The sequence below is a fragment of the Pleuronectes platessa genome, chromosome 21, assembly GCF_947347685.1.
Source record: "Pleuronectes platessa chromosome 21, fPlePla1.1, whole genome shotgun sequence".
NCBI classification, from domain to species: Eukaryota; Metazoa; Chordata; class Actinopteri; order Pleuronectiformes; family Pleuronectidae; genus Pleuronectes; species Pleuronectes platessa.
The window spans coordinates 8,560,063-8,586,360 of NC_070646.1; the positions used below are offsets into that span (position 1 = coordinate 8,560,063).

General features: G+C 41.0%; 1 protein-coding gene across 2 annotated transcripts; it reads left to right on the forward strand.

The window, feature by feature from the left end:
* The first annotated feature begins 918 nt into the window (after positions 1 to 918).
* mta3 (metastasis associated 1 family, member 3) lies at positions 919 to 25,980 on the forward strand. 2 transcript variants are annotated; one of them, XM_053413448.1, is made up of 19 exons: positions 919 to 1,240; positions 3,296 to 3,363; positions 4,991 to 5,084; positions 7,353 to 7,479; positions 7,763 to 7,826; positions 8,403 to 8,520; positions 9,164 to 9,266; positions 9,805 to 9,904; positions 10,173 to 10,361; positions 11,244 to 11,318; positions 12,326 to 12,384; positions 12,523 to 12,641; positions 13,148 to 13,305; positions 15,136 to 15,358; positions 17,125 to 17,217; positions 17,357 to 17,562; positions 18,088 to 18,123; positions 18,199 to 18,317; positions 25,484 to 25,980. In XM_053413448.1, exons 1-19 carry the CDS (start codon positions 1,213 to 1,215, stop codon positions 25,653 to 25,655), a joined length of 2,151 nt encoding a protein of 716 aa, XP_053269423.1. In that variant the 5' UTR covers positions 919 to 1,212; the 3' UTR covers positions 25,656 to 25,980. The 2 variants fall into 2 exon arrangements, with proteins under 2 accessions (XP_053269423.1, XP_053269424.1); XM_053413449.1 differs by having other exon boundaries at positions 17,357 to 17,518; positions 18,086 to 18,117.
* Positions 25,981 to 26,298: the final 318 nt, after the last annotated feature.

A 26,298-nucleotide genomic window follows, 5' to 3' on the forward strand; every position in this document is an offset into this window, starting at 1 on the left:
TCAGTGCTCGGGCCTAATAACTGCAAAAAATGTGGCTGTAAACTAGTGCTATGGTTATATGGGACACCTACTGGTTGGTTATATTGGACACCGACTGGTTTAAATATTGCAAACTGTAAATCTGTGATGTATTGTGAAAAAGTTCTCCAGTTCACACCTGGAGTTTTATTGGACACTGGTCAGTAGTTTCAGAGTTATGCAAAACATGTGTTTCACCAAACGACAATCCCCAGTGACGCTGTCCTCAAACTTACTGAGAAGTAAAAAACTTTAGACACTCGTATTTTATGACTTTGCCTAATTTAATGGGGACAACTGCTGGGTGAATACAAGACTTGCATGATTGTATGTCCTGCCTGCACTTCAATGCGTTGGTGCTATTTGCGGTCATAATCTTAAACACTTTTGTTTTTGTTCTTTATAAGATGATTTCATTTTATAATCTTTACAAAACTTCCCTCTGCTTTAGGGCTCTAATCTACCTAACCATACTTGTAGTAGAGTAAGAAGCATAGTTCATCAGACCAGGGAGGAGGACGTTCAGTTCAGAGGAAGAGCAAACAAATAGAAGCTTGAACAACAGCCTTCTAAACCATTTCTCTTATATATTGTCTCGTAATTTGTATAAAGGGGGAGTGGGAGGATTATGTTTGACCTGAAGAAACATAAAGAACAACATAAAACTTGTGTAACAGTTGTGATGATTATGCATTTTTTTTCAGGGAGGTTAAAATAGCTGGGGTCAAAAAGTAGAGTGTTGCCTCGAGTTAACATGGCCGGTTGCAAAAATGCAATGCAGAGTTTGTTAGTGCACTTGGATAACATTGTGGCTGTGTGTGCGTGGGGTGTGTTTGTGTGTGTGTGTGGGGTGTGTGTTTGTGTGTGTGTCCCCCCCCCCCTACACACACACATCTGACGTCATCAGCAGCAGCCAGTGGTTTTTCTGGTTGATCTGCTGCTCTGACTTCACTGTAGTGTAAAGGGTGCTGTGAATCGTATCAAGAGGGGAGGGGGGGGCTGAATTGCCCAAAAAAATCTCCCAATTGAGGTGCACATCCGGAGTCTCGTCGCACCCTCTACCTTTTTTTTTAAAAAGAGGTCTATTTTTTATCCTTAGTTTTTTTTTTTTTTTTTACTGTTGTTATTACTGTTAATTTATTCCTTTTTTTCGTTTCCTCGCTCGTTTATGGTTTACACTCCGGGAGGGCAGAAATGGCGGCCAACATGTACCGGGTCGGAGGTATGTATGTCAATGTGGACCTTTTTTCCTCCAAGCAGAGAGTCGTCCCAGGGTTCTAACTCCCCGCGGGGGGTTCGCCGTGGCGACATTTCGGCTCGTTTGGGCTTAATGGCGACGCGCGGACGTGGTTTCGCCAACACGGGCGCGTTAACGTGGAGCAGGAGGGCGATAATTTCAAAATATTTGGGATCCAAAATGGGTCGGGCCTCGCGTCTGTCGTGGCCACGGCAGCTAGCAGCCCGCTTGCTAAATGGGCTAGCTCACAATGTAAACATTTTCTCACTGGTCGGCACTATCATCTGCGTTTCGCTTTCCCTGCGTGTTTCCACCGGGGAGTGTGGGAACCGAGCCGCGGCGTGGCTTCTCCGCCGGGCATGTGTTTTTTAAAACAGTGGTTGGAACGTTACCCCGGAGAGTCTGAGGCTGCCTTTGTATTTGCCTCCTCTGGCATGTAGCCATTAGTACGATACCTAATTTAGCTAACGTTAGCACCAGCTATTGCTCCACTGATTACCATGATCGAAGCCCGGGCACTAGTTTCGACCCTGTTTTTAGCCTTCGCATCTAACGGAATCAGCCACGTTCCACGCTTCGTGTCCCCCCACTGTTCCCTTACATCCACCGCAAGTGGCAGTAATTAGCAGATTGGCTCCAGTGGTTAGCTAGCTCGTTAGCACCCGAGGTGGAATTCCACATCAAATGATTGTCTGGGTTCGTGGCGTCGCTGCGTCTGGAGGATTTAAAGCCCTTTATTCCCACTCGCCTCACGTGTGTATTATTGTTATGATCGGGGTGAAAGGGGCTCGGTGCTTGACATGTCCCACTATCAATGAGTAGCTCAGCTCAGGTGATTTTATTGGCAGCACTTTAATCACAGCAGGATCAGGTTCATTTCCCCACATCGGTTTGCTCACCTCCAGTGCTGAGCTGCTGCCTTCAGGTGCTCTCTGGACACTACTTCAACTTTGGCTCCTGTTGGCCATTGCTGTTTTCTGTCACAACTAATAACACATGTTTGATGCAACACATCATTTTTGATAATGGGTTGCTTCTCAATCCATAGGTAATCCCCGGCACAGCTGCAGTTAATGTTATTTTCCTTATTGATACATTGTATAGTATATGAACTTCCAAAATTGCCCATCACAACTTTACAGAATCCCGAAGGCCTTCTTTAAATCGCTTAATATGTTCAACCAAAACTCCAAATACCCCAAATATTGTGTTGGCAATAATGTATGACAAACAAAAGCAGGAAGTCCGCACATTTGGCATCAGTTTGCTGGTCCTTCGTGACTGAAACTAATGCTTTTTACATTTTCATATCAATCTAAGTGACCAGTAGTTTGGGCTCGGTTAATGCTGCTGCTACGCTGGGAAAATAAAAAGAGGAATATGTTTGTTAGAGGTGAAATTCATCATTTTACAACTATGAGGACGAACTTATTCTGATTCCAGAGGTAGACAACAATGATATGTGTGTGCACTGAATACAACTGAAGGTCTCTCTTTAACAGCTGTGATATATTAACCTCTTAGCTGAGTTGTTTATGTCCCCGGACCACTGTAATTACAAAATTTCAGGCATCGCTTAAAGGCAGCATTTTCTATGGACTGAACTTTTCCAAAGTTACCCTATAATCTGCCCAGGTGCAATTGAACCAGGCTGGATTTCAGTGTCTTTAGGTTAGGTGAAATCAAGTGGACTCAGTTAGTTTGTTGTAGAGCAGAGGAAACTCTTTTGCTGTGTCCTTATCCCCAAATGATTTACCATACAAACGTCACAGCAGAACCCTTTATATATACAGTCTATGGGCAGAACAGAAACAGAAACTATCTCACAGACCGTGGTAACCTTGCAGCATGCATGTTGCTTCTGTTGACGTGGAGGTTTATATTCTCAGTGGTGCTAGCATGTTCAAATTGCACATTAACACACATGCATGGTTCTAGTTTAGACCTTACTTATATTAGTTTCATTTCAACACACAGGCTTATTCAGCATCACGGTTTTCTGATACAGTAAAGTGAAATGTGTGTTGTTTTTTGTTGCAGATTATGTATTCTTTGAGAACTCCTCCAGTAACCCGTATCTGATCCGCCGAATAGAAGAACTCAACAAGGTACTGAAGTGGTCTGGTCTGTTTTTGTGTGTGTGTTTATGCTTCTTTATGCCTGAGGGTGAATAACAAGGATTCCTCCCTGTTCCTGCTCCCACCCTGCTTTGTAATGTCATAGGCATGTGTGGTCATTTCTTGACTAAGTGCTTGTAATGTCATTAAAAGAGAGACAGATGTTCCCCATTCTTCTGAATGCCATTTCTATCTCTGAGTGCTGTGTGTAGGTGGGAGAAACTATTGTAATGATGATTTTAGCTCATAAAAGTCTGGACTAATATTTACTGCCAGGCTGAGTAACTGGTGATACTTGCTTTAAAAGATGTAGAATAACCTATTTCATTCAGTAATAAAACATACATGGTTGAAATACCACACTATCATCTTTATCAGGTTGGTCAGAAAAGCTTTTCCCACGTTGCATAGATCAAAGTCAGCTTTATTGTCCATTTTGCTGTGTAAGGGACATAGATGGGACTTAAATGCTTTTTCTCTAATCCAGGTTTACAGATATATACATGCCATAAGCAGGTTGGGTTGGTGGGAAAATGTCAGGTCCCATCAGTGTCAGCATCAAAGAAAACATACTAAAGATAAACTTTATAAGGTATATAAAGAATACATTGTAATTATAGGTGAAAAGAAGTGGCAGCTGAAATAACAGGAACTCCCTGCAGAGTCAGTGTGACGGTTGCTGCCTGTATGAAGCTACTAATCTTCACTTTGTGTTGAGACTGACAGAGTGGTTGATTAGTTGTCATCCAGGTTTTTGCAGCTGTAACTTATGTTGGGGCTGCATTGTAATTATTTTCATTATTCTTGATTTTTTCCCACCCACATCCCTCATGTGAAAACTGGTTTAAATGGAGATTTACTGATACTGATACCGGTATCGGAAATGTCTCAAATAATGCCAAAATTGATGGATTGGGTATTGGAAAGTACGTAAACCTATAACCTGATCCAAACCATGACTATCAAGTTTATTAGTATCACTTCTTTCATGCCGCTCCAAACAGCAGTTACGCTGTACTGCCACTGGCAAGTACTGCAGAGTGGCAAAGTGTAGCGTTAGCCAGAACTAGGTCAAATGTCAGCAATTTGACAATATTTCATGCTGGAAAGTCCCACCAGTAAAACACTGACGTGTACCATATGTATTAAATGGTTTTACCTGGCACAGGCTGTGCAAGAGGGATATCAGTCATCACTTCACCTGTAATCTGTACTTCGCATCTTCAAAGTGTAAAGTCCAGGTATTGGAATAGGAAACGCAAAGGGAAAATAGTAATGGGGCATGGGACAAGTACAAATGCTCTTACTGTACTTGAATCCACAAAGCAGTAGAAGTTGGAGCCACTTTTCTCGAACCCTCACTTCCCCTCACTCTCCATCAGTCACACATTTAATGCTGGCCAGTGTCTTTATGCCTGTCAGCTTAATTATACAGCGAGACAATCAATCAATCATTTGATCATAAGTGCTGTTGATGCCCTGGTCAGCCTGTCATAGCAGCTCGAAGAAGCTTGACAGGCAAACAAAAAAACCAAGTCTCATGGGAAATTAGCAGTGTGTGCAGGGAGCCGCTGTCACCCCAGTCCAGCTTCATCTCTGTCATCTCTCTCTGTTTCAGACGGCCAGTGGGAATGTGGAAGCCAAGGTGGTATGTTTCTACAGAAGGAGAGACATCTCCCACAGCCTCATCCAGCTTGCAGACAAACATGCAAGTGAGTCATCAGTCAAACACACATAAAAAAATATTTGGCAGATATTCATCTTACGATTAAAGTCATTGAGCACTCAGTAGATTAAAAAATCATGAAATTATTGTTTATTACTATTAATAACAAATGTAGTATTAAAAGGGTGCAAATCCTTAACTTTTTAGAAGTGAGGATTTGTCATATTCGATACAAACAAACTTTTTGGTCAGTTATTAGGTGATTAATGTACGGTTGGGCACTTCTCTGAAACTGAATGGTTTTCAGCCCTGGTTGTATTTTTAACCCATTGTGAAGGGAAACGTCATTACGGGCTTTCTGCTGCATGTCAGTCAAGCAGACATTTCCTGCAGCCTTTCCACTTAGTGTTTTCTTTGCACAATGTAACCTGCGCTATCAATAAGTCCAGTTTTTCCCCCCATCATGTCGAGCAGGGCCTCAGAGTGCAGCCACTAAGGGACAGCATTTTTGGAGGTGGTGCACCTGAAACTTAAAAATATGGCACTGTTCATATTGATATATGGTAGTTATTTCTTAATTGCTTATTATTGAGAGGGAGATAAATGGAGTGTGGCTGAATAACCAGCAGAAGGAGACCAAGTGAGAAATACCAGCTGGTCAGAAGAAAAGACCGAAGCAACTATCAGACTTAACACTGCCTAACATAGTTTGAAAAAATATTTCACACAATTTATGGCTCAGATTAGTGCAACCGTGCTCTTAGTTGAGTTATTTTGATCAAAATGTGTTTTGTCTATCATGTTGATTGATTGTTGCACCTCAGGATAAAAAAAACGCTGTGAGTCAAATATGAGCTCTACCGGAGAGTGAACAGGACCCATGTCGAAAATAAACCACATCTTCTCACCTACTCTCACTCGTGTCAAAGCGTGCAGATAGTTCTGATTCTATTTCGCATGATTCAAAGGCATCAGTGGTAGTGATCGGCGCTGCCTCTCAAGCTAAATCGAGTTGTTTGTGTTGAAAAAAATGACTGTTTTACACCAGAAATTTAGAAACATTGAAAACGGCGAATGAAACAAACAACACTGATTTGTTGAACGTGCTTCAGCTGAAGTGCTTGATGGAGGGTTCTCCAGCCAGTGTCCAAAACCCACTTCCCTCAGAATTATTCCATTTTGAAAGGGGCATAGTGTCTGAACGTCTTTGTAACTCCCACTTGTGTTATTTCCATGAATGCCTGCAAGCAAAGAAGATCAAAAATGTGCAACGGCGTTTGCCTTTCGCTTTCATGACCGACATCGTTTCTCTACCTTTTCATACAAACTGGTCAGATTTAAGTTTACCGCAGTCTCAAGTCGTTTAAATGGTACATTTTCCAATCAGCTACACTAGGAAGCGGATCTAGAGGAGAGGTTAATATGGGGGCAGCTGTGCAAATTTTTTTTACAGCGTCTCCTGCAAGACAATCATAGTGTTGCACTCTGTTGTTCTCGTGGAAAGTTTCAGAAATAGATTTGTCCAATATGTAAAGCAGAGAGTAGAGAGGATTAGTTCTCACCTCTGCACAGCTGGCCAATCACAGAACAGTGTGGGTGTAAATGTTGGACTCTGAAAATTACAGAAATGGTCTGATACACCCTCGCTCCTTCCAATTCCAGTGTTATGTTTCCAACGCTACTCGCCCATGCTATAAGCTGTTCTGACAGAATCAACCAGTAAAGCATGAAAATTCAGGGCTGAAGTTCCAGTAGGAATTTGTTACAGGAATGTAAAGCTGTACAAGTCCGACTCTTCGCTAATGAAAACATCCGCTGGAATAATACATGGAGCAGATCTTTTTTATTTATATGTATATATAAGTATATGTCTGCACTGTTAAAATGTTTATTAGCTGCCTGCATTGTGTGGTGACTCAGCTGCAACACACCAGCTATTCAAATACTTGTGTACACTGTTTTCACAGTTAGATATCTAGTAATAGTCCTGAGCATAATGACTTAATTGTGTTTTAATAGATGGCAGCAATAGTTAGTGATTGAGAGTGTCCTCTGGAGACTTCTTACTAGTCAATTGTTTTGCATCTGAAGTCTGCGCGCACAATATATCATAATTGTCTTTGTATGAAATCTCAAAGATAAATGAACGAATTTGGCTGAGAACCATTTGTGACTTTAATCATCTGCCTGTAATGTATCTGTCACGGGTGAGCTTCACATTGTCCTCTTTGACACGTGACCCCCAGTCATTATCAGGGTCTCTTTGAATATGGAATCTGAAGTAATTTTTCATGTGTGCGTGTGTACTTTGCAGAGGAGTTGGAAGAGGAGAAGGAGAACCCAACAGAGACAGATCTATCAGAAAAACACAAACACCAGCTTCGTCACAGAGAGCTCTTCCTCTCCCGGCAGTATGAGAGTCTACCTGCAACACACATCAGGTACAGTACACACAGTCCATCTGGGAACGCATGCTTCAAGGTACCAATATTCGAGGAATTTAACAGATAAACTGATGGTATTATTGTCTGCAAAAGTCTTATTGTTGGTTGGTGGTTAATGATGCACATCGCTAGAACACACTCTGCCCCCAACTGCTCATCATCTGCCGGCAGTGCTCATGGGTAGTCACTCATCCAGGCATGAACACGCCTATGAAAGGCCGCTCATGTCACGTGTCGTGTGTTTTACATGGTGCTTGTCCCCTCTCTCTTTCTCTGTCAGGGGGAAGTGCAGTGTCGCATTACTGAATGAGACTGAAGCCGTTCTTTCATACCTTGACAAAGAGGTGAGGCGGACTAAGGAAAGACTTGATTTGCCTTCTCTTGCTGGTCATACTAGATTGTGTGTTTTTTTAATATGCTGATTGTTTTGTTGATTTATTGTTTTGACTTTCCAGTGAAAGAAAAATGACACACATATCAATTGAAGTTTTTGAAAGACCAATATAAAGTTATTATCACTTGGATTGTCCAGCTTAACACCTCAACATTAAACCTATATTGTCAAATAACTAAAACAAGTCTGCATATTTTAGAAGTTGGAACCAGACCATATTAAATGATATGAGGCATATTTGCCTAGTATTTTTCTGTCTATTTGATTTAATTATCTTTAATTCTTTCAAAAACATTTTATCCACTTGTTTTTGTTCTTCTTTTCAGTACAAATATTCATAAGTTTGGTTCTGTTATACCACAGCTGATTACAAGTATACCAGCAGATTTTCAAATAGATTCAAGTTCCAGGGTTAAATGTATATTAGCGCAGATGAGTTTGACATTGGAGCCTGTGTGAAAACCCCGCGGCGGAAACTGTGGAAGCCGATTCTTTGTTATGTTAATCGCTGTCTTGTTATCTCCAGGATACCTTCTTCTATTCGCTGGTGTATGACCCGACGCAGAAGACCCTGCTGGCGGACAAAGGAGAGATCCGAGTGGGACCTCGCTTTCAGGCAGACGTACCTGAAATGCTACAAGAGGGTCAGTCTTTACTGCACATGAGCTGAATCACTTTATGTTTGATTTGTGAAAATATGCCGACAGGTTTAGTTAATATGATAAGTCTCAATGGAAAGTACATATAGGCTTTGTTCTCTCCATGAAGAAAATACAAGTTTTTTTATGAGCGATCAGTGAAGTAATCTGATGTAACTTAATAAGTGTTGAGTGTCCTTGAATTCAAACCTGAAAGCGTTTCTTCCATATTAGAAACAAAAGTTGTAGAATTTCCATAAGTGTTAACAGTTCATAGACGCTGTGGAGGTGAAAGTCTCAAAGTCCTTGGTTTGTGTTTATTTTAAAGTCTTGAGCATATTGCAGTTCCAGGCTTTTGGTGCTGTAAACCATCAGAGTGGAGAATGAAGTGAACTGTACATTGAGTTAAATCGTAGCGTTTATAGCAGATTAAACTTGGATCTGGTAAAATGTGCCCATCAGCTATTGATCGAAAACAAAAACAACATTCACTCGGGCACAATCATGAAAAGTGATTTTCTTTCCACAACAAGTGAACATTTTGTGGGCAATTTCATTAGGTTTATATGAGACATTGGATATAAATTGATTATTTGGTCATTTTCTTGTGATGATGCTGTGTGTAAGCCGATGTCTCTGTGTCCTGCAGGTGAGGCAGATGACAGGGACCAGTCGAAGCTCGAAGAAAAGCTCTGGGATCCGGAGTGTCCGCTCACCAACAAACAGATAGACCAATTCCTAGTGGTGGCACGGTAAATAACATCTCACCTCAGACATTTGCACAACCTCCTATTCAAACGTTTCGAACTCAATTCTTTCAGTCTACTTTAATTCTCACTAGCATAGAGATTAAATCCCTCTTTGTCTTGACAATGCATGACCGTAGTATTAGCTCCATTGTTTTGCTCTGTTTGTATATGATAATTTAAAGCATGACTGTACAGTAGGACAGATTATTTTCACTTTTACTCTTAAGAGAATTGTGGAACTAAGCACTGATAATTAATAACTATTCTATTAAAGATGAATAATACAAAGATGGTTTAAAAATTGTACTTTAACTTTTGATCGTTTATCTTAATGCAAAAAATGGCTCATTTTTGTTTGTGTCCCATTTTGTTTGTTCTCTCTAGAAACATATTCTCATCTGTTTGTCTATGGTTATTCATATTCATCCCTACTGATGATGACATATAATCGTGTTGTTATGTGCTGGTGTTCAAATGGTTGATTCCTTTCATATATAATATATATTCTATAACTTTGTAAATATGCATTTCCCCCCCCCAGAGCGGTTGGGACCTTTGCTAGAGCGTTGGACTGCAGCAGCTCAGTCAGACAACCAAGTTTACACATGAGTGCAGCTGCAGCCTCGCGAGATATCACATTGGTGAGTGGGACGCATACAAGGGGATACTCAGCCTGCAACAGTCAATTGTGATTCATGATAAATGATGAGTCATGGCTTCTCGAACTCCAGATCTCAATCCAGGTTTGGAGAGAAAGTCAAACCCCAGCCAGCTTATACCTCATATTATACAATACGTTATGAAGGGCAGTCTGTTTGCCCCTTTGTTGTTAACTGCTGGAGAGAGTGTTGTTTAAAGATCAATAATTAATTAAAGATTTTACTCCCTTCCTGTATCTCTCGGTTGCAGTTCCATGCGATGGACACACTGCATAGCCATAATTACGACCTGTCCAGTGCGCTGAGTGTGCTGGTCCCGGCGGGCGGCCCCGTGCTCTGCAGGGATGAGATGGAGGAGTGGAGCGCCTCGGAAGCCGCCATGTTTGAAGAGGCACTAGAGAAATACGGAAAAGACTTCAACGACATTCGACAAGACTTTGTAAGTGGGTGTTTATATCTGTTTAACTGGAGTCGCGCTGTAAAATTCATGCACTACCCACTTTATGACCTCCCCAAGGGAAGTCTCTGCATCCTGTTACCCTAAAGGGCAGCAGGATTATAACCCCCTCAACTGGAGGCTTGTTTAGGACAGTGGCGTAAGGACCCTATGAAAGACGATAGACAAACATCTATCTATAAAAGTTGGTATACTTCTTTATTGACAGCTGCTGATGTCAGCTTTAATTTATTCAAATCGTGCCCACATTTTATGTTCATAAAATATTCTTAATTCAATGCTCCTGTCTCATTGCTTTCCATTCTTATGCTCATGTATGTCCGAGACCAATGTCCTGGGAAGGCTACAGATAGTAGCTGTGTGATCATATTTATTTTAGTGAAATATTTGACCTTTTAAAAACTTATTTAACACACTGTTGGACAGCCTGCATCTTAGATTAAGCTGCAGGAGTTATTTGAGCAGTTTCGGGGGACTTGCGATATGTCCTTTCCCCACTCAGTGGAAACTTGTCACGATGGGAATCCATTGTAATTGGTTATGAATTCAAGCTGACCCCAGACGCTGCTCTGTGAACGAAGAATTTGCCATTTTTTTTACAGCCACCTTTCAAGCCTACAGGGGGTGGCAATGTGATTCTGCTGAACTGTTCTTCCCCCAACTAGCTTTACTGTACAATGTTTTTGTCTGAGGCTCAGAACCAAGCAACACTGATAGATTTCAGCCTCTGTGTTCACGATGCCTCTCTCATGAATATACATGAGGGCTTTCACACCCAGATGGCAAGAATATGAGTTAATAATATCATTAATTAACTCTCTCTACCCCCTCCCCCCACCCCCCTCATTCTTTCCTCTCCTGAAGCTGCCATGGAAGTCTCTGACCAGTATCATAGAGTACTACTACATGTGGAAGACCACAGATAGATATGTTCAACAGGTGAGACCAATTCTGTGTTTTCAAAACAGAGAGTATTTTTTTCTGTATTTTTTCCTCATTTGTTTTCTTATTGCTGCAGTGCTGACAGTAATCAGGCAAAAATCTATTTTGCCGGTAAATTAGTAGACACATATTTCTAGCTCTATTATGTCTCAATAGCTTTAGTCATTCTTTGATAATTGTTACCTTGAATAAAGAAGGTATTGAATAGTCTGTGTGGTATGAAAAAAAAAGTTTTTGTTTTAAGTTTATATCTGTTTGACGTGCTTTTTGTTAATTCTTTCTTCATATGTTACATTTTTGTATGTAATATTTTGCACGTTTTCCTTTGTACTTAATTTAGCTACTGCAATTTGTATGTCCAAGATTGGTTTGTACTTCCATAAAGTTAGAGATGTAAAACAAAGTGAAGCAGTAAATGCTCAGAATTCCTTAACATTACTCTGAGGTTTGATACAAACTAACAAAAGGTTGGATCGTACAATTCCCATAATGTAACTCTAACATCTTCCATCAGAAGTTTCCTTCTGTGAAATTGCATAATTTTTACACCAGGCCCATCCTATGATATTATCACAAAGCCATAGATTATACAATTATTTACATGCAGAACAAATAGAAATGGTGTTGGTACAGCTTTTGGGGAAGAGGTCACTTCAAACTAGGGTTAGGGTTAGCCAAATATATCACAGGAATAACAGCCTACAAGATGGTTTCCCACCACACTGGTCTGACAAACTCCTCATTGCAAATCATTTTCTGAAATTCAGCTTTACACAGTCTTAATGGATGGTGTCTGCGTCATTACGTCAAAAAGAAAGGAAACAACACCTGTGAAATGTGCTGACACATTAAGCGATTATCTTTGTATCTCTGCGATCCCTTTTTCATGGTTCCTATTCACACTGAAGTTTCAAATCATCAAGATCATTGTCAAACAGTATGTTTCTCTTCTTACTGTATTAATGAGTCTATTGTCCATTGTTTCCTGTTTTTCCTCTGAGTAGAAGAGACTGAAGGCAGCAGAGGCAGAGAGCAAACTGAAGCAGGTTTATATCCCCACGTAGTAAGTCGCTTCATTTCACGTTTCAATACTCGCACGTCGGCATCGTTGCTGCAAGATGACAATGAGTTTACATTTAAAGTGCTGCCAAAGGCTGTAGAAGTGTTTCTTGAATCTCATCATCTTGTTTTTCTCTGACAGTAACAAACCCAACCCCAACCAGATCTCAGTGACCAATGGCAAGATGGCGACAGTGAATGGAGCGGGCCCCGGGGCCTACAATGCAACAGGCGGGGGCCGAGCCTGCGAGAGCTGCTATTGTGAGTTTTGTTTGTGTAACATCTAAACACGAAAGGGAACATGGATAATTCAAAAACTAATGGGAAACCAATTCAGCTGAACGTCTAGAAGGAATGTTTTTATTTAATTTCTCCCATCACTGCTTCTTTGTCTTGACAGCTGTTTTTGATCCGGTGGTGAATATCTCGTTTGATAATGAAAACTCGTTCTGCATTTAAACGTTTTTTTTATAAGAAGAAAGAGATTCTAAAAAAAAAAAAAAAGTGAATCCCTGACAGCAAAGTTTGGATCTGTATTGTATTAATTAAGTCTGATGATAACTTAATGTGCACAGTTTCTGTGGATTTATATAAGCACTTATCTCATTAGTCACTAAAAAGCATCTACTGTGCCTCCTCCTTGTGTGCAGATATTGATAACATATATTATGTAAGAGCTAGAGACACTGATGAAGAGATTGTTGTGCTGAGTGTCTTGAGACCGCCGATGCATCTGACGAGCTTTAATGCATTTCGTACATTAACAGCCATGCAGTCGGCCCAGTGGTACTCGTGGGGGCCTCCCAACATGCAGTGTCGTCTTTGCGTAGCCTGCTGGATGTACTGGAAGAAGTACGGCGGCCTGAAGATGCCGAGCAGAGCAGAAGCCCCGGAGGAGAGGACCTCACCGATTCCACCAAGCAATGTAAGCTCAGTCAGAAAGCACAGATGTGAAACGCGTGGGATATGGTGGAGGCGTAAAATGTGTCAGAATCAGGTTTTCAGCCTGTTCTAATGTTCAGGATTGCAGTTAATAAAACACTTTGAATCCTTTATTCATTTTCAGAGGTCCAAAAGTGTTGAGCTTTCTTGGTTAAGCAAAAACAAATTGGCTCATGTCCCAAATTATAAATATTTTTCAGAAAAATAAACAGTCAAACTAAACCCACTATTGCTGCTCCTTAAATTGTAATATCTACAATAGATAAACTGAGCTGAAATCATAATATACAGTAACTCAATTATTAGCTGTTAAAAGCCTCTCTTCACACATCTTCTATTTCTATTGTCGGATTCATTTTTTCTCGTGTAAAAACTGACCGGGCAAGAGAAATGTATTTCTATACATCCACAGCAGACTGTTGAATGCACGTCTTAATAACTGGTACTGAAAAAGAAAGTGGATGAAAGTGCAGTCGCCCTGTGACTAACTGTAGTTTATATATTTTTTATCATGAAGTGTAAAAGAAAATGTGACGAATAAATATGTCAATGTTCATTTGTGGAGTAATATTTTTTCGTTAGAGATTGCAGAGGACACAGTGCAGAGAGCTCAACCCTCAGCCCCATGGTTCTGGGCTCGACAACCATTTTCTCAGCACATGATTTAAAAGGAATATAATTATTAATTGTGTCACAGTCTAATTGGAGTGGCACTTGTCACAGTGCTCAAAGCAGAGTCGTGGAGTCGACTGATACGGATGGAGTGTAACCATTGTTCATGTTAATTACACACGTCCACCTGCCAGTCCACAGTATGCGTCCCATTTATATTTAATAGCCTTGTGATTAATTCCTTCTTTCGCAGAAATGAAAATGTTCCGTCTTTGCTGAAGCTGCTGATTCAACTCAGTGACCAGTTTGGAAATAGCAGTTACATAAACTCCCACCTCACTGTGTGGACACCAATAATCTGGCTATTGACCTTATTCTAAAAAAGGACGTAACACTGATTATGCTGTTTACTTGAGTTACGAATAGAATATTCCACTCGTATTGTTGTTTACGCTTTATAGGGACAAGATAATGACACATCAACATCACATCCTGCCACTTGTTTACACTGGAACCTCGGGCATTCGTCTGCATAATGCAATGACTACTCCACATGTCTCCATTTGATTATTGCTAATTCTAAGTATGACCTCATTCGGATTAACATCATAAATTGCTATATACATTGCAGCATCTTATTCACACTTATCTTTATCAGGTTCATACTAGAATATTGCGGCTCATATAAACATGTCTTTTCTAACATAATACAGTTAATCACAACATTTTATTGTTGAGTTGTTCACATCTTCTGATGATTTCAAAGCTGGACTGTGATGTTAATCATAAAAACAGCTTGGCAGTAAAATTTGAAAAGAGTGTTGAAAAAATCTAAAGTTAGATGACGACACTAATCCATCAAAACTATAGCTTCGATAAGTCTTTGACATAAGAGTACTGTAACGGCCAGGAAATGGACTGTAACATGGGCTAATGTGTTTTTAAAAATTGTAAATGACTTGAAAACTTAGTTTAAAGTCTGATATTAAATATTCATAACTAAATATGCAACCACAGCATATTAAGTTTGAAGACAGAACTCCCTTGGCGATTTATAAAAAAGTTTTAGACCACACAAAAAGAAAAGAAAAATATCATATGCAAAATAAAACTTATTTAGTTTTTTATAGAGCAGCGTGCCCTTTTCCTCAGTACACCTGTATTAAGTGTTCTTTTCTCTGTCTCCCTCCTTCCATCCCAGGAGTCTCGCTCACGAGGTCACGCTCCCCGCCAGTCCAACCACATGGTGCCGATGCGGAACAGCGGCAGCCCCAAGTCCAACATGAAGTCCAAGCAGGCCTTCCTGCTGCAGGCCACCCGCCTCACCAAGCTGGCCCGGCACATGTGCCGTGACATCATCAGGCTGCGCCGTGCCGCACGCCGGCCCTTTGTCCCCATTAACTGTGGGGCCATAAAGGCAGAGTGTAAGAGCTCTTTCAATTCCTCCTAACTTCTGCCACATGGACACACACAGAAACACAGCATACGCAGACATATAGAAACACACACACACACACACACACACACCTCACCACCCCGCCTCACCCTGACCGCCCCGCCATCAACCCCCATCTCTGCCCATCTCCGCCCCCACACCGCTGTCTGTCTCCCTTTCTGTTTTTATTATTATTGTTATTATTATTATTTTGGTTTTTGTATTCTCCCCCCACCCCTTTTTCCAATAAAGACTGCCTGTCCTCATAACTATGAGTTTTGATCATCTTTTCATTCATAGTTTTATTTTTTATTATTTTATCTGTTGTGGTGTTGTCTTATACTCGCTGTGAACTGAAACCCACTGTTCGAATCATACACAAAGACTTAGTTTAAACAGGACTATTGTACATGAACACCCACTTTGAATATACACATAACAGCAGATTTTGCTCCTGACATTAACAGTTAGTCTGTAATGGATCCAATAGAAATCATATTCTAGTCTGAGCCGTATATTTGCTGAAGTTAGACGTAGAGAGAATGTATTTTACTAAGAGACGCTCTATTTTGTCTCAGCCACCAAATGTTTATTGTAAATACTAAACTTAAGCTTTGCTGTGTTCGCCGTCATCATTTAAAAAAAATAGAAGAGATTTTTATTCCATATTCTGTGCACACACATCTTCTCCTCATGCTGTGAATCATGTGTTTATGGACAAAATGAATGATAAATGAGCTTTGGACTGATGAAACTTGAAATAACGGAGGTTTAAAGCTTAAGAATTTCTTTTGTCCGGTACGAGGACTAACGACAGCAGGGGTTGTTCACTGTTCGCTGCTAGCTACATCCTCCCCCATTACTCGAGCTCCTGGCTCAGGCCTTAAGACCTCATCTCCTGGACAGCAGTGTCTTAACCATACCATCCACTTCAGCTGTTCGCCTCAAATCATGCTCAACACTCCTCTGAATCCATCCTGTTGCCTCCTCTGCTCTGTAAATCCTGTGGCGTGGGATTTGCCATTACCCCCCCCCCCCCCTCCACTTTGTCCTTCATTTTTATTGACCGACGTGTTGCAATATTCTCATCTCACCTTCTACCTCTCTCTTCATTTGTCTTTTTGCTCTTTTCTCTCATCACTGTGTGAACTCGGAGTAGACCTCCAATAAAGCCGCACCTGAAAGCATCTCTTCCGAGTCCTTGTGCTTCATGTGTCCATGTTATCTGTCCATCAACTTCCACCACACTCCAGAGGAACTACAACCCACCCTGTCACCCTGACCTCGCTCCACCCCCAGCAGGCACTCAACTCTGAGCGCCTGCTCCCGTGACACCCTCATGTATCGATGTGTGTGTGTTAACAGTGTGCTTTTCGTTGTTGTGAGTGTGCACGTGGAAGCATGCAGGAGAGATCTTTATTTTTTTTTCGTGGTCATGTCATACCAGGAGGCATCTCACCATGTTATTACCCCCAGAGGGATTTGCATTGACTCCTGCGTCTACACGCATTCTAACCATCTACATAAGACAACCATAAACAAGGTCCCCCACCTATCAACTGATTTATATACAGATTTCAATGAACACTCACTTGGTTTTAATTGCATGACGTTTGCCACATTAACTGCTTAAATGTCAAAATAGTACTTTGTGTTCTTGATCAGCCAGAATGGAGTAGAGGGAGTTGATGCAATCTGAGAAACACTGCACTGCTTTGTAACGTGTGTGTGTGTGTGTTTTTGCGTTTAATTTAGACATGTTAAGGGTGTCAGAAGGGCAGGGGACCCGCCTGCCCAAAACCAGGGCCGCCCAAAGGAGCACTCTGACCAGTGTCGTGCAGTTTCTAGGTAAATCCATGCAAATAATCTGATTTGAATCAATAGATTTGACCTTGATGAGTCACCATATGAATCCGACATGAGCTGGCAACGTTCAAGTGGTCCTCAGAAACAAGTTGATGCAGCCCTGGTGTGGCGTCTCTTTCAGAGTCCCGTCCTGCAGCCCACGCCCCTCGCTCCCACCGCACCACGGGCCTGCAGACGCCCCCCCCTCGACGCCTGCTCTCCTCTCTACCGCACGGTCCCCATGGCATGCTGGGAAAACGCAGCTACCACCACCACAGCAGGGCTGAGCCTGACAGGCGCTCAGGTAGACACACAAGCACATACACAAATAAATCAACCACACAAAATGTAATTTAGTTTTTTCAAAAGGCCTGTTATTGCTTAAAGTAATCCTGCCCTGAGGCAAAAGTCCTTGGATGCTGTGTTTAAAAAGTGATACATGTGTCCCTTCTTGCTTTTAACTGAGTTAGTGTTGATGTGAATGAACCTCGGGGAGCGTACAGTGTTGATATCTAGTGTTCTTGTCATCAGTTTGCTTGAAGAAATCCAGTTAGAGGAGCTACGCCCGGAGTTGATAACCTTTTCTGCCATTTCTTATCTAAACTAGCTCGTTGGACAGAATGACAACTAATTCTATCTAAAGCGAGTCAGCAGATGGGGTTCATTTGGATAATTTGGATGATTCAACTTCATTCTGACACTTTGTTTTTTATTGGTAACTTCACTATTCTTACTGAAATTGAAACACAGTCATATGTTGCACCACTTGTAACAAGGAAAAGCAATAAACCAATCAATACTATTCATAAGCTGGCAGAGTCCCTCATGCACTTTGCATCTTTCTCTCACTGCTGTGGCTTTGTTTTCACAGAGAACCCAGGTACGACAGGTGGCCCCCCCCTGGTACGTGTCTTATTATCTTTTATATATATATGTATTAACCCTGCACCACTGAATCCATATTATTTAATTGTGTTTTCGCAGCACAACGGCCGCACCAGCAGCAGTGGCAACACCCGAGGAGGGCTGATGATCCGCAAGAGGCGCCCCAACTGGATCGATGCCCCCGATGACAGCTTCTTCCTCGTCACCCGGGAGACCAGGTAAGCAAAGGTGACCCTTTTCCGACCTCTGATTGGCTGAATGTGCGTGCATGTATGTGCATGTGAAGGGAAAGCAAGTGATGCTGAGAGTCGAGCAATAGAGGAATTGAGCTGCGACTTAAAAGCAACACTGTTACAACATAACTCAGATCCACTGAGGTCATAGTGCGGAAAAATTGGGGAGCTGACTCTTTTTCTCATTTAGCTCAATTTAAAGGTGTAAAAAACATCAGTGCATCATCTCAAAGATTTAAAATTATTTTCAGTGTGAATTTTCATCGAAACACAACCAACTGACATCACAAGGAAATATAACATGTAGGGCCTTATCAAACAATCTGGTCCTGTTTGCTATTCTCTCTATTATAACGTTATACAATTTATTTCAGTCAACTTATTCAATTTCTTCAAGAAATGGGTTTCAAAACAATAGAGTAATAGGTGTGAAAAATAAATAGCGAGAACAAAAATAAAAAAAGGTGTCGGATGAAGTGACCGCCGTTATAACACCTTCCACATAATGAATTTAAATGGCTGCCTTATAAGGCCTGGGCTTAGATCAGTCAGTACAAACTGAATCAGAGACAAAACCACAATCGATGCTTTCTATTTCTATTTTAATCAACAACATGATGAATATTAAACTTAATAAAACAGGAATTTGTTTTCATACACTTTTCCAAAGGTGTTGATGATAAATGTAACTTTATTTATTAAAATCGAATAATTTCTTAAGGATTTTCACTTCATAGAAATAAACCTGACTAGAATTTTTGAGGAATAATTTCATTAAAAGATCAAAATTTATTGACATTTCATTTGCACAGTTTAAAAATACATCAAAAATTCAAATTCCCTTTGGGCTTATTTTAAAGCCTCTAGGTAATTCATGTTAAAAACATAATATATGACATGCAGAAAATGACATGACCACATAAGAGACATATGAATAAGAATCTGCATAAATTCAAATAAAAGTTTTTTTCCATGTCCGTTTTCTCGGGAAGCTGGTGGGGCACACAGCGTCTTCACAGGCACAAACTCTCATGCACATAATGAGTGAAAGTCTGCATGTCTGTATGTGAGCGAGAAAGATGTTCTCTCATTAAGCCTGTGTCTAAATGAGCCATGGCACCCGGCCCTCACAGCCGCCCTCAGACCGCCGGGACTAAAATTAGAGCAGCTAACTGGTGCAGATGGGCCAGCGAGGAGCCAGGCACCGCTGGTCCCTGAGTGGAAATATCATTACCACATTAACCACGGCTGCACTCACATGGATCACTCACTTCCCACCAAGACAAGATTGGCTCTGTGTGTGTGGCTCCGTGTGGCTCTGTGTGTGTGTGTGTGTGTGTGTGTGTGTGTGTTTGTGTGTGTGTGAGATAGCATCATTCTGAACACTGTACCCTTTCTGTTGTATCACGTTGCCAGTTGCTCTCCTGGTAAAGACAATGAATGGTTTTCTGAGTAAAAGACATTAATATATCTGCTATGAGAGGCTGCAGCTAATGAGACATGATCGGAAGTTTCATTTTCTCCTCCCTTCTCCATCTCTTTGTGCTCCCCTCTCTCTCTCTCGCTCTCTTTCTTTCTTTCTCTCTCTCTCTCTCTCTCTCTCTCTCTCTTTCTTTATCTCCCAGTGTGATGAAGAGCAACAGAGGAGAGAGAGAGAGTGGGAGATCACTCCCTCTTATTCAAGGAGGCAAAAGAGACAAATAGAGGCAAAAACACTTTTCCTGCAACGCGTAAAACATTAAACGTAAAATTGGACGAAAAGTCAAAGGAATCCACGAAGCATTGAAGTTAATTCTGCCGGAAATTAACATTTGTGCCTGATTATATAGCGTTCCATCCAAAGTGTTGAGATACAAAGATAGTGTTTGTCCGTTTCTAAAATAGATTACACACAAATCTCAGAATGGATTTCCATGAAACTTGGTGGCCGGTTGTGGTCCGGGAGACACACTCCAAGGAAGAACCCATTACATTTTGTGCATATACGGATTTAGGGCAGATTCAGATCTGTACATCTTTTACATTGCAAGATTTTCCATTTCTCAACATTTTCCTCATTTTCCCAGGGAATAATTCATGAATCTTGATGAAAGAAATCAGGCACATTTAAAGAGACTGATGAGTGTGTGAAATTCGGTGGAGCTTGATTAATTTAAAGGGGGCTGTTGGGTCTGGGTGTGGATATGCGCTCCACTGAGTGTCATTCTAGTTCATTTTGAAATGTTCAGAACTGTTATTCAAATGGTGGCTCTGCAGTAAATCTCAGTCGATCACCAACTTCAGTCAGAGTCAACATCTGGGGGCCATTTATATCTCTAATGAAAAACAAAATCAATTGCAATCAATACAATAGTTATTAAGATTTTTCATTCTGGAGGAGAGTATTTAGGTCCACTTTCAATGCATAATTCATTAGTGCTATACTTAAATATTTCGATTATGTGCTATTTCATACTTCATTTATCATTTAAGTCCACAACACATCAGGTCCAGTGTGAGTCACCTTTCAGACATAGATTTAGGTAACACCTTGTACCACAGCTTGTGATTTAAGGTGTAATTTCAGTCTCTAATAAAATACTGCTGCTGTCCTGCTGGTCTTTAAAGACCCAGTAGAGGAGCATCATTTATTTCTTCATTCCCTCCTCGCTCTTTTTTTTTTTAGCGTAATGACATTTAAGAACTCGTAAGAATGGGGGAGTTTATGAAAAAAAAAATCCCACGAGAAAACACATAGAGTTCAACTATTACAGTTGAATTCTATCAATTCTAAAAGTTATCCAAGAGATTCTTTTTTTATTTCTATTTCAGCAGATGTGAGCTCCAGAAACACCAAGATACAAAGTCACATAAATCATTCATAAACATGCAGAACAATAATCAAGAAGATAATGAAACATGACAGCAGACGCTCAGAACAATAAAGTGAGACATATTAATGTTAATAGAAATAAGATCACTCTGTGCCGCATTGTTAGACACAAATAGAAACACGCAGCGTAGATGTGCCGACGCAAATATATATCATATATATATATATCGTATTTGAAAACAAACCACAAAGAAGACGTGTGCAGGTGTATGAAGGCAAAGTCGAAATGGAAAGATTGAGACAGATCAGAGCAGACTGAGCCCGATAAGGTTCATCCACCGTTTCTTGAAATGAGCTCTAAACTGTATTTATCCAGTTCTCTCAAAGCACAAAAGAAACAAAAAAAACATCCACATTTTTAGTTTATTGTAAATCTTTGTCTTTGCTAAAAAAAAGAAGCAGATTTATTAACATTGTTATATCAGTTTTTCTTATATTTAAACATTAATGAACGTAAGGGGCAAGTCATACTTTTTTAATGTTTTTTCATGCCACGTTTCTATGAGCTACAGAGAGAAATGAAGAAGGTCGGAGTGACCCTGTAGCTGCATCGTTTGGAACGCCTTGATGCAGTTAATAAACAGTTGGAAGCTCATTAGAAAACCGTCCAGGAGTTGATTCCGACTTGTGATTAAAGCAGAACTTCTTCTTTCCTGCCCCACTGATTACGTCACAACGAGTCACATTCACCTTGTGTGATTCATCGACTCTACCTGTAGAATCGCTGCAACGTTGAATTGCTGTTTAGCTCTAATGCATAGTTATTACCTCGGCCAAGGATTATCATTAGATTTTCGTTTTTAATCATGATCATTGCATCATATTTTACCATTAACAAAAAAGTTCCCAGGAGATAATTCATGGATGTTGAGGAAAATCAGGGACATTCACGCGACTGATTTATGTGAGTATGTGAAATTTGCTACAGCCTGATTGCATTTAAGTGGGTAGTTGGGCTGAATTCATTTATTATATACCAGGGACAGGGACACATTTTTCTGCAGAATTTGTACTTTTAGTTTAAACACTTAAAGTGCATTTGATTGATAACACCAGAGTACTGTTAAATAGGATTTTTAATCCAGAATTTACTTGCAATCAAGTATTTTTACATTATAGTATTGGTATACTTTTAGGATCCAGGTAATAGCGCCTGTGTCCAATGAAAGAAACAGGGAGGTAGGATTTGGACCGAGCAGCAGAAATGGGAACAGAGCGAGAGACGGAGAGAACAGATCTGTAAACGAGACAGCCTGACATGTTTGACAGTGGATTTAAGTGTTTGCTCTCCTCCCCCCCAGTGGCCAGCTGAACGGACAAACGCGGGAGCTTTGGACGATGTGCCACCAGAGCTGAATCTGTTCTTTTCCTCTCTCTGGTTTATATTCTGCTGCGACTCTTCCGTGTAAATACGAGAGAGCACGCTGCAGAGTATTGAGCTTGAAAGACGTGTGCGGAGAATAAATTCACACTGTGTTTCACATGGAATATCATCATTTTACACCTACAACACAAACACTGCTATAATCAGATCCTCATAAACAGCTCATAACAGTGTTTGTCTTAAACCCTGTCTCCTCCATGTTAGCGGATGGGGTATGGATTAATCTCTATAAACAGATTCTGGAGAATATGTATGTGAGGGACAACATTTTGGGGCAGGAAGCCTTCTGGTGTCGGTTTCTAGTTTGACCAATCACGTTTGAGCGGGCTCTGGATGCCTGGGGTTCAACAGTCTGAGTGAGGAGGAACATTTCTGTATGGTTTGAGGAAGCGGAGACGCGTCATCCATCTTTAATAACCTTATTATGTAGCTATTGTATTCACACAAGCTATTTATTTCTCGTGCTATTATTTTTTGTTTTAATATACAGCATTATTCTTCCCACACTGACTGTCAAATAAATCTTTATTTCAACATACATACCACAAAACACCATAATTACATTAAATATGTTGTTATCCTCTATTACCCAGACTATCCTGCAAGACTGTAATGCATATAGGGAACAGTGCTGTGTGTGAGAGAGCATTAAATAAAGAGCAATTTCCCGTGTAATAGGCTACAGAACTTATGATGTTATGTGCAAAACCCAAGTAATTATATCTTAAGGGGCCTCTCATACTCTCGCATGCACTTACAGATGCTGTAATCGCACTTGGATGATGCAGCCACATAATGTACAAGGAGTCTCCACGAGTGCTCTGGTGCTGATTTTATTAAGAGCACGGATCAGGAGGGAAGAACAAACCCACGGAGAGAGCAGGGAAAGAGGAAGAATGGGAGCACATGTAGTTGACTATACATGACCGCCTTAGGGGAACAATGAAGAATCCTGTATGCGGTTCAATGTCTTGCACTTGTGAATTACATTAGTCCTATGTCCCACACTTGTGAGTGTATGTACGCCGCGGTCGTTTAGTGCTGCGGCTGCTGAAAGAGCACTTCCTCTCTCAGGATGGAAATTGCCACTGAGCCCATTTCTAAGCCTGAAAATCCTGCAGAGATGATCCCCCTCTCTTCCTTCATAACGCACATAGATACTGATGCTCGATACACGCCGCTCTCTGCTTTAGTGAATCCTCCTGAAATGAGAAAAGGCACGTGTTTCTAATAACTTCCTCAGCGGCCTGGAACCTCAATATGGTGTCCTCAAGCTGAACTCATCCGACTGCTTTTTAATCACTCCAACCAACTTAAAGTCCACCGCTTTCTCTCTTTATTAGTTTCTCCATCACACGTGTCAAATGGGGTGAGGCCGCGCACCTCACGTAGAGCAGGTCACAGTCCTCTAGGGGAGCTGAACACAGAAAACAAACACAGCTCCAAGGAGACATTGTTTGAGACAGAATCGATTGTTGAGTAATGGAGAATTTTTGCTCACGGCTAAGGAATCAATAGAGCAACTAGCAGCAGTTCAGTCGAATGCATTGTTGTTGAGCAGTAATATACATGACAAATTAGCAGCCAAACTGCAAAGTGGCCGCAGTAATGAGAAGTAGCCGGATAAATTAGAGGAATCAAGCCTATGGACAGCTGAGTATAAATAATAAATTCACACAAACATTATCCGCGGGCTTTTTCCACGGCTACGTACAGAAACATAAAGATGCAATCATGAATTATTAAGCTCCCACAAAAAATGTGCAATGTTTCATGAAAAATATGATGTGTTTAAGATCATCGAGCTTTCCTCAGAAAGAACTTAATTCATCACACGTCCAGAGACTTCAAGAAAATAGTTTAAATATGCAAGAATTTATTCGTGATTTAATGGACAAAAGTAATAATTTAGAAAACTTTATTCCACTCCTTCTACATCCAGAATGTTAATTACTAATCTCATTGTTTCTTGAGAAACTATATAAAAAAACTTTTGCATGCAGATGCATCAAACAATATTCTTGCAGGCCACCACAAAACATCTCCTTCTCCACAACAGAGACAATCTCCTCCAGGTCTGTGAGGTTCTTCCTTCAGATTAGACATAGTTTCAATCAAAGTCCTGACTATTGTTATAATGTGATGCTGATGTGACAGAAGATGAAATATTTTATTATTTGTGAAGCTTTTACTAAAGTATAACTTTAACAAGATGCTCCACATTCCTCATTTTAATGCAGGGGACTTAAGTCAGAATCAGGGTTTATTGCCGAATTGGTTTACACATGCAAGGATTTGGCTGTTATGTTTGTGTTTAAGCCTACCAATACAAATATAAGAATAGAAAAAAATGATAAACACTATGTACAATATGAACTTTAGTTATGTGCTACCCTTTCTCTAAATATAAGGACTTTATTCTCGGGTTCTCCTTTCTTCCCCCCTAAGTGACCCTAGTACTCGTACAACACAGATTGGTTGACTCTCAGTGGAGCTCACCTCCAAACAGCCACACCATAAAAGCTTTAATCACGTCCGAAACATCTCTGTAGTGAGCAGTATATGGGAGGCAGCACAGAGGTCAGTGTAAGTCACGGCAGGATCGATATCTTCTTGATGACAGCCGAGATTCCTTCTGAGGCCTTATGACCTCTGAGCTCAGCCGCCTGTGAAACAACACTTTGGTCAGGCAGAATAAAACAGGCATTAAGACGCAAAAACCCCTAACCCTAGTCTGTGTGCTATATATAATATAAAGTATTTAAAACTAAATAAATGTACTAAGTTACAACTACACTGTAACTGACTAACGCTTTACTTTTGTCTCTCATATTAGCTTTTTCATCCGTGTGTCTTCTTCTGCACTTATATCTGGTCTCGTCTCCACATCTCCAGGAGGGCCAGGCGGCTGCTGTCCCGCTCTCAGCTGAGGCACGCCTGTCGGCAGCCCTGCGAGCTGATCACCCTGCGCAGGGCTTCCCAGGGTCCCCCGCAGGGGCTCGTCCTGGCGCCACCACACCCTCACCCCAGCCTGAGAATGCGAGGCCCCATCGTCATCCACGACTGAGCGGACCAGCTACACGCCGACAAACTCTCGCCTGATATTCGTCTCATTTAAACAATCCTCCTTTGCTTATAGTCCTTTCTAATCCTCGACAACACCGGACGCTGGTGAGCCGTGACGCAACGGAGATGTGCACCTGACCTGACTGCAAGTGCTGCCTGTCTGTTAATCCCCCTGGAAACGTGTGAAGGTGTGTGTGTTGGAATGAGGGGGATGCTTTTCTTAATTTTTATGGATTGGATGTAACGACAGAGCTTCGTGTGAACTTTGTGTTGATGGTGAATTGTCGTGAAATTATCAGTTTGTACAAAGCTCTTTTGGGGCAGGGTCATGGGGTTTAGGGTATAGAACGGGGTAGGTTATGGGAGGGGGGTGGTTTTAATTAATGGGGACTGGGGGTCTTTTGACATTGGAGGCAAATGTCTGACGCTTACATAAAAAAAAGGAACATTAATGCACTGTACTGTGTGAAACAGCCTTTTTAAGAAATGGCTGCTTGAAATTTGTACCTGCAGTTTTTCCCACGCTCATCCTGACATGTAAATCAAAAACGCTGGAGACACAGTTGCGGAACGACGGACATTACTTAACAAATATACCAGTTATTCATGAGCAATCGTGCAGGTTTGGAAAAATAATAGGGCAA